The sequence below is a fragment of the Elephantulus edwardii genome, unplaced genomic scaffold (assembly GCF_000299155.1).
Source record: "Elephantulus edwardii isolate Elephantulus edwardi_28Jun2011 unplaced genomic scaffold, EleEdw1.0 scaffold00186, whole genome shotgun sequence".
Taxonomy (NCBI): domain Eukaryota; kingdom Metazoa; phylum Chordata; class Mammalia; order Macroscelidea; family Macroscelididae; genus Elephantulus; species Elephantulus edwardii.
In genome coordinates this window covers 3,576,369-3,585,240 of record NW_006399936.1, presented here as the reverse complement: position 1 = coordinate 3,585,240, position 8,872 = coordinate 3,576,369, and the positions used below count along the sequence as shown (strand labels likewise).

The following is an 8,872-nucleotide window of genomic DNA, read 5'->3' as shown; positions in this document are numbered from 1 at the left end:
GTCATATTTTGGTTCCTGTGGATTCGGTTTAATTTTCCTCAGCTTCAGCTTGAACTTGCAGATGAGTAGTTGGTGGTCTGTTCCACAATCAGCTCCGAGCCTAGTTTTCAGAGCTGAAATTGAGCTGACCCATAGGGGATCATAAATAGGTCATAGAGCATTCAGGAAACTCAGGACTTTCAGAAGCTGTAAATTGCGTGGGAGGAGACTGCCCATCTTTCTGTCATGGAGCTGCTGATGGATTTGAACCACGTGCCTTTGAGTTGCCAGTGCAACTCCTTACCCCTAAGCCATCAGAGCTCCTGACAAAGGAAATTCGTCATATTGAAATGCAATTATAAACTATTTCAAACCCACTTGTTATCTAGGGATAAATATCCTTTGCTCTTAACACATTAAATAGCAAGTTCAAGTGTGTGTCAGAGCCAGTGAGACTGTCTCAGGATGGGGCAGGGTTCAGAACTATTGTCCAGAGAGTTGCTGTGAGTCATAGTCGACTCGACGGCATATAACAACAACAGTGTTGTTATTGGATGTCACTGAGTCAGAACTAATTGATAGCTGACCTACCAGCAGGTTTCCAGGGGCTGTAAATTCCACGGGACATTACCCATCCTCCTCTCCCGGAGCACCTGGTGTGTTTGAACCGCTTGCCTTTGGGTTGGCAGTCCAGCTCCTTATGACTAGCCTTCTGGAGCTTTCAGATCTAGTGACAGACCTCATATGTATTTAATTTCACGTGGATGAGCGTAAATGGTATCCTACAATGTCTGCGACTCTGATGTGATGTGACGGAGTGACTGGTGCTGCCATTCGTGTGCTTTGCCCGTGTTCCTAAATAGTCCTACTCACTGACACTGGGTTGATTCCCACATACGTCACGCGTGCAGGCACTGTTCTGAGGGCACTGGATCGTGTAATGCCCACAGCACTGCTGTAAGGGAAGTACGGAGGGTAGAGATAAAGTTAAGAGATCCTCACGGGTTCTCTCCTGTTGGCTCTGGGGAAGACCCTTGATTCTGGTAGCTTCTGTAAGCCCTTGTGTTCCTTGATTGCATGGTGGTCTCCATGTTAGCTCTGCCCCTTCTTCCTTCTGTTACCCCTTCTGTGTCTTCTGATTTCTTTAAATCACAAGTGGTCGGATTTTATACTTGCCTTCCTCTGGTATGACTTTATTAACATCGTAAAGGGACCACCATTGTCAAATAAGACTATATGCATACAAACACGGACATCGGGATGCCCACATGTGTTTTGAAAGTGACACAATTCAGTTCATAATAGCACTTGTTCTTGGTCATTTAATAAGAGAAATGACAATCAGGCTTTGAACTGAGGAATTTGGGCTCCAGAGTCTATGAGCTTGACCTCCAAGCTCCAGGCCAGAGATTGCAGCAAGTTCAAGGTGGTGCCAAGGACGTTCCTGAGGTGGTGCCAAGCTCTGGAGGGTCAGGGGCCAGTGCAGTGTGAGTCGGGTGAGCAGGAAGGCCGAGGAGGAGATGTGGCTGGAGGGTTATTTAGTGGGGTCACCATGGACAAAGTCCAGGTGAGCTGCTCATGAGATCTCTGTGATTCATGGAGGGTTCTCCCGAAAGTGTTTGTGGTCAAAGTCCCGACTCATTCGTCTCCTCTCACTTCCAGACTACGACAAAACCCTCGAGCAGCGCCTCCCGCTGGTTGTCAGCATCTCCTGCGTCATCATCCTGGCCGTCTGCGTGTCCAGCTACTTCATCGTCCTCAAGTGAGTCCTGGGAACTCCTGAGCTGCTCCTCTCAGGTGGGGGCTGCAGGGTGGGAGACAAAGGCTCTTCTCCCCACTGGCTCCACAAAAGCATACCTGCTATGATGTGTCAGCTCGTGGTCCTTTCATTCAGCAATAAAGATCCACTGAGCATCAGTCCATGACCATGAGACTCAAAAAAAAATGAAGCAACTTGCTGCATTGGACAGATTTGCTACAAAGGACCTCTTTAATGGCAGAGAGCAAGGATGTCCCTTTCAGGACTAAGGTGCACCTGATCCAAGCCGTGGTGTTTTCCTTTGCCTCATGTACATGTGAAAGTTGGAGAATGAGTAGAGAATACCAAAGGAAAAGTCGGTGCCTTTGAATTGTGTTGATGGATGCTATTGAAGGTACCACGGGTCGCCAAGGAACAAATACCTGTTGTTACAGAAGGGCAGCCAGCGTGCACGTCATAAGCAGGGACGGTGCGTCCTCAACACACATGCATCAGGCACGTGCCTGGAAAAGCAGAGGGTCGGACAGAAAGGAGGAGGGCCCTCGAAGAAATGTATCGACAGTGACGTCACCAGCGGGCTTCAGCGCAGCCGAGGTGATGAGGCCGGCGCGGGACCAGCGCGGGGCCAGGCAGGATTTTATCCTGTTATATGTAGAGTCAACATGAGTGAGAGCCGGCCTGGTGATACTTAACAACAACAGCGGCATGCTCAAGGCATTGGGGGGAAGACCCACCCTTTCTCTGCACCCAGAAAATCTGCTTCCCGGTAGGGAGACAGAAGCTGCCAGGTCCACCAGTAACTCAGATGGTCTCTCTACTGATCCATGTTTTGAAGGAGGTGTTCCAGGGGGGAGGGGAAAGATGTTCAGGTTGCTATTTTGCATGGAAGGAGCCCTGGTGTCATAGTGGTTAAGCATTCCTTCAGCTCCTAACTCAAAAGTTCGTTGGTTCAGGGAGCTCTGGTGGCCTAGTGGCAAGAAGCTGCACTGCAATCCCAGAAGTACACGGTTCGAATCCACCAGATGCTCTGCTGGAAAAGGAGGGGTAATCTCCTCCTGTACCAGTCAGATCTGATTTGACGGTACACACGCACAAAAATAATTTAAAAAGTTCATTGGTTCAGGATCACTCGAGAGCATGGTAACGGGAGAACCCAGAATTCTTTCTCTGCAGCTTGTCGTTGTTGTTAGGTGTCATCGAGTCAAGTACACATCACGGCGATCTCGTGAACAGCATACCTGAACCCTGTCCTGTGCTGTGCCATCCTCATCCTCTCTGACACCTGAGCCTGTCACTGCAGTCGCTGTGTCAATCCATCTCATAGTTCTTCTTCTCTTTTGCTAACCATCCCTCTTTCCAAGCATGATGTCCCTTTTCAAGGAATAGCTTCTCCCAGCAACGTATCCAAAGTATGAGAGATGAAGCTTCTCCGTCTTTGCCTCCAAGGAGCACTCCGGCTGCACTTTCTTCAGGATGTGTTTGTTTGTTCTCGTAGGAGTGCATGGGATATTCAGCACTCTTCCCCAACTCCACAGTTCAAAGGCCTCAGTTCTTTTATCAACCTTCTTCACTGTCCAGCTCTCAGATGCACGGCAGTTGATTGATAAGACCAAGGCCTGCGTTCTTCCTAATTCATTAGGACTGACTGTAGCGTTTGGCACCTCATTCCCACCGAGGACAGAGGTGGCCACGTCGGAACTCCATGCTGGGTAGCAGAATGCTGAGCAGTGAACCTGGAGGCCATCCACCCTCTACCACTTCACCTGTCTGGCCTTCAGCCTCCTCCTTACCTGTCGAACGGAATTAAGAGTAGAACCCCTGCCATTTGCTTTCAGTGGTTTAACATCCCGCAACGAATCAGTATCGTATTTTGTGCAAAACCAATTATTCTTTATTATTATTATTATTTTTATTTTTGTGTGTGTGTACCTGACTGGTACAGGAGGAGATTGTCCTTCCTCCTCCAGCAAAGCATCTGGTGGATTCTAACTGCACACCTCTGGGATTGCAGTGCAGCTTCTTGCCACTAGGCCACCAGAGCTCACCCAGAACCAAGTATTCTTTTTTTTTTTAATTGTATTCTTTTTATGTGTACTGTCAAGTCAGATCTGACTGGTACAGGAGGAGATTGCCCCCTCCTTCTCCAGCAGAGCATCTGGTGGATTTGAACCGCGTACCTCTGGGATTACAGTGCAGTATCTTGCCACTAGGCCACCAGAACCAAGTATTCTTAAACCCACTGCCATTGAACCAATTCTGATCAGGACATTTTAATAAGTTCTGTGAGGTTTGGAGTTCAACACCCTTTTCTTTTGTTTTTCAGGCTTAAGAAAGAATGGTGGGACCAGATTCCCAATCCAGCCCACAGCCCCCTCCTGACTATTATCATCCAGGAGTCACAGGTAGGGCTGGGCGGTGCTTTGACTGTGTGAATCAGAAAGTAAAGGAAGAGCAGAGATTAGCAGGGGGATGGAGGGGGAAGAAATAGGTTAAGTGCAGTGGGCACTTGAGGACACTGGGAGGTAAAGGTGAGAGAGCAAGAGTAGTTACATAAAACACAATGTCCAGAGGTGATTGCAGAAACAAGATTAACATGGTGAAACAATGCATATGAATGTATAAAAGTGAATGATAAGATAAATTAAAAGAAAGGCATATACTGGGGGTGGGGGGGAAGAAAGCCAGTTATTAAAAAAATATGGAAGGAAAGAAGTTGGGATTCACTGAAAGAATCTACACAAAGGGCCCTGCACCAGAGTGACATTGCTTCATCAGGTCACTTCTGCAGCGTAAGCATTACCTCAACATGTAGAGGCTTGAAACCGCTCTTACTTTTTCAGCTCAAGCGTCTGCAGGTGGGGGGTTCAGCCTGAGCTTAGCACTTCTGGGCTGGGCTCAGGGCCGTGACTGTGTGTGGGGTGGGGTCAGCAGGGCAGTTCTGATCTGGGCTGGCCAAAGTTGGGGCCAGAGAGGAGGTGGAGTTTCTGGACTGGTCTGGGAAGGTCTCCTTGGAGCTGTCTGGACTGGTCTGGGAAGGTCTCCTTGGAGCTGTCCCAACTCTCCCACCCCACCCGTGACTCACTCACAGATTGGAGCCGTGGAATGGACCGAGCCAAGGGCCGTGTCCTCCAGCAGCTGGCGCGGGTGGAGGTGACCGAGTGAAGGGCTGTGACCTCCAACAGCTGGTCCCAGCTTGCTAGCTAGGCCTGTTGAGTCCAAGCTCCAGAGATAACCCACCATCACTGTCCACCTCGTTCCGTCAGTCAGAGCAGGTCACAGCGCCAGACCTGGTTCCAGTGTTGGGGGTTATTGTTGTTAAGCGCTGTCGAAGATGACTCGTAGCGACCCTGTGAGCAGCAGATCACCCTTTTCAGTCCTGCGCCACCCTTATCATCTGTGACACACGTGAGCCCATGGCTGCAGTCACTGTCAGTCCATCTCGTGGAGGTCGCTGTAGAGCACCTGTGGTCATTTTGCCACTGGCCTTGTGACCATGCCACCAAAACTCAGTGCCGCTGTGTCAGAACCGACTCATAGCAATCCCCTGAGCCGGTTTCCGGAGGCAGCAAATCTCACAGGAGGAGACTGCCCCACTTTCTCCCTCAGAGCAGCTGGTGGATTCAAACCCTCTGCTTCTGTGTTGAGAGTCCTTACTGCTAGGTCACCAGAGCTCCCTGTTGGCCACAGTGCCCGTTAATATGAGGACAATCTCGTTACTCCTCAGCACTCCCCACCCCTCCCACTGGAGGGCCGTGTTAGCTCCACGTTGCCAGTCAGGAAGCCAGGATTCAGAGAGCTGCGGTGCCTGGCCAGCACTCGGGCTCCGTTCCTGAGCTCTGCCGTGTGCCAGGCCAGGCTGGACGCATGCCCCTAAGCTGTCTCATGATTTCTCTTTCTCTCTGTTTCAGGTGTCACTGTGGGGGGAGCGGTCCCGCACCCAGAAACCAGCCAAGTGCCCGTACGTATATGAACTTAGGTTGTAGCCAGAGCGGGTTCTGTGGTGACGGATGTGGATGGAGGGCCCTGTTGAACGGCTGCCCACTTCCACCTCTGCCCTCTCATCTCTGGGGTCCGGCAGTTGTCCGGAGACATTGGGTGGGATGAGGTAGGGCACTGGGTTGTGGGTCACTGGCAAAGGCCTCTGTTTCATCTGTAGGTCTAGCACAGGCGGGATCCCTTGGGGAGAGGGCTGAGGTCCTTGGAGGTACCAGTCTAGCCTGAACACAGCTGAGAGAGGAAAGGCCTAGCTATAAGGGAGCCGTGCTGGCGTAACTGCCGGCTAATTGGTTGATGTAACCATATCCACCAATATCCCATCACCACCCTGGCCTCCCTGACGCCATTCCGGACCTGCCCACAATCCAGTGCGTGGTGGGCATCTCCATGAGAGGGAAGGGTGTCCAGATTGGTCATTGTTTCTGTAAGCATCTTAGATGTATCTTAACAACGTTCTGCATGGTGTTGGCAAGTATCTTAAACAACATACTTGCCAATAAACACTTGCATTTTGTCAACAGACTGAATTTAGCATAAGTGCCAGGTCACACGCCTTGGTCTTACAATTTCAAAGTGAGTCCCTGTCTGTAATCCAGTTCTCTAGCAGGTAGGGAAGAGCCGGGTGGATTGATTCTAAGACCCAGAGGCAGGTCTGCAGCAGATAAACGTCAGTGCAAGTGATTTCAAGGCAGGCTTTGAAGGATGTGTAGACGTTTTCCAAGCAGAGAAAGCTGACCCCCAACCAAGCTTGTCTTTGCCTTGCAGACGTTGGAAGACCTGTCTTACCAAGCTCCTGCCATGTCTGCTAGGGCATGACAAAGAATGGGGTGAGGATCCCCCCAAGGTTTCCAGGCCCGGGCCACTCCAGGGCCCCGCCAAGTCGGCCAGGTGCCCCGTGGAGCTCAGCAAAGTGGTGCTGTGGCCGGAGAGCATCAGCGTGGTGCGGCGCGTGGAGCTGGTGGAGGCCCCGGCGACAGAGGAGGAGGAGGAGGAGGAAGTGGCAGGAGAGAAAGGGAGCTTCTGCCCCTCGCCGGAGCCCAGTGGGGTCAGCTTCCAGGAGGGCAGGGAGGGCATCGTGGCCCGGCTGACAGAGAGCCTCTTCCTGGACCTCCTCGGGGCACAGGATATAGGGGAGTCAGTGCTTTCCCTGCCATCAGGAAACCACAGTACTCAAGTGCCCTGGGTGGAGCTCCCAAATCCAGGCTCCGAAGAGGCAGCGCCGCAGGGCAAGGATGTGGAGGCAGCACCGCAGGGCAAGGATGTGGAGGCAGCCAGCGTGGCTTTCCCCAAAATGCCCATCACCATTGCCGACAACCCCGCTTACCGCAGCCTCGGTGCTGTCCAGAGCCCGTCCCCAGGTCCAGAGGAGCTGGACTCGGGCTCTCAGCCGGCCTCACACCTGGAGGAAGTGAACCTTCAGGCCCCCTATGCCCCCCAGCCCTCGGAGCAGCCCACCTCGTGCCAGCCAGAGTTGGAGACGTGGGAACAGATTCTCCGCCAGCGCGTCCTGCAGTGTGGAGCTGCCCCAGCCCCCGCATCCACGCCCCCCAGTGGCTACCGGGAGTTTGTGAGTGCAATGACGCTGGGCAGCGCCCAGGACAGCCCGCCCGTGGGCTCCAGCCCTTCCGGGGAAGCTGGGTACAAGGCCTTCTCCAGCCTGCTCGCCAGCAGTGCCACCTGCCCGGGGAAACCTGGGGGTGAGGCCAGTGGTGGGGAAGGGGGCTATAAGCCCTTCCAGAACCTTCTTCCTGGCTGCCCTGCCGCCTCGGCCCCAGTGTCGGTCCCCCTGTTCACCTTTGGCCTGGACGTGGAGCCCCCTCACAGCCTGCAGAGCTCAGTCCCACTAAGCAGTTCTTCAGAGCCCCTCATTGTGCGGCCAGCGGTGAAGGGAGAGGACAGCCACAAGCCCCCACTCTCCCCAGAGCCGGTCATGGACCCCCTCGTGGATGACCTGGGCAGCGGCATTGTCTACTCCACTCTCACCTGCCACCTGTGTGGCCACCTGAAACAGTGTCACGGTCAGGAGGAGCGTGGCGAGGCCCACACCGTGGCCAACTCCTGCTGCAACTGCTGCTGCGGGGACAAAGCCTCCCCCCCAGTGAGCCCCTTGAGAGCATTTCAGCTGGGCTCGTGTCTCCCCCCAGCATCCTCAGCTCTCTTGGGCGTCTCAGAGGGAAGCAAGTCCTCACTGGCCATGAGGACGTCCCCCAGCAATGCTCAGAGCTCAGGCCCGCCTCCCAAGATGCCGCCCGTGGGATCTCCTGAAACCCCATGCACGAGGGTGCCTTAGACACGTGCCCCTGTCGTTGAGGGGAGTCCCCGTTAGGGCTGGAGCTTTTCCTTGCCTGGAACACGGCTTCTGCCTGGAAGGCACCCGGGCTGGCAGATTGCAAGAAGACTTGGGGAACCCTGGTATGAAGTGGCCCCAACATGGGAGCTACAGAGACGAGACTAGACCTCCTCCCGGCAAGGGCCAGGGCTCCCCTGCCAAGGAGGCGCTGGACAGCGAGGGGTGCAGCACCTGTGCAGGTGTCAGCTTCATTTGTGAGGGCCCAGCCGCCACGACTTGAGAGCGAGCCCCCGAGCTGGCCTGCTTCCGTGGCCTCCACCGCTGACTGTCCATCCGGCCTGCTCCACACCACGCCTCACTCTGTCATCTCACTCCAGCCCTGGGTTTTCTCACCAAACTGGAAGCTCAGCCAAGAAACTTAATAAAACCAACCAGGGAGACTTTGGGGAGGTTGAGGTCCAAGGAGGCCGGTCACTGCCCCACGGTGGCCACTTTATCAACAGAGCTTCAAGAGGTTGACTCCCAGGGCACACAATCAATCCTCTCAAATGGTACTTGGTCAACTAGAAACAACAGAAGGATGTAGAAATTCACAACCAAAGCCTCATAGTGTGTATATCAGTCTCCAGGGAACAGCTGTCAGGTTAAGTTTCTACCTGTGACCTTGACTTTGGCAGCCACACAGAGACCAGAAGGGAGTGGTCCTGCTTGTTCAGAACTCTGCTGGGCTCTGCAGACAGCTGGCCCCACCCAGCACACATCTTGACCTTCACTCACCTTCAGTGTGATGGGAAAGTGGGTTGAGTCACATCTGTGTGTGCCTCAAAGGTGGTTTTATAACCTGGTGT

General features: G+C 53.4%; 1 protein-coding gene across 1 annotated transcript in view; it reads left to right on the top strand.

Annotated features, from left to right (window-relative positions):
- The window catches only part of IL4R (interleukin 4 receptor), a 21,565-nt gene extending 13,541 nt beyond the window's left edge, over nucleotides 1-8,024 (top strand). The window contains exons 6-9 of the mRNA XM_006896633.1: nucleotides 1,642-1,741; nucleotides 4,062-4,140; nucleotides 5,647-5,696; nucleotides 6,500-8,024. Coding sequence (XP_006896695.1) covers nucleotides 1,642-1,741; nucleotides 4,062-4,140; nucleotides 5,647-5,696; nucleotides 6,500-8,024 — 1,754 coding nt within the window. The remainder of the gene's footprint in view (nucleotides 1-1,641; nucleotides 1,742-4,061; nucleotides 4,141-5,646; nucleotides 5,697-6,499) is intronic.
- Nucleotides 8,025-8,872: the final 848 nt, after the last annotated feature.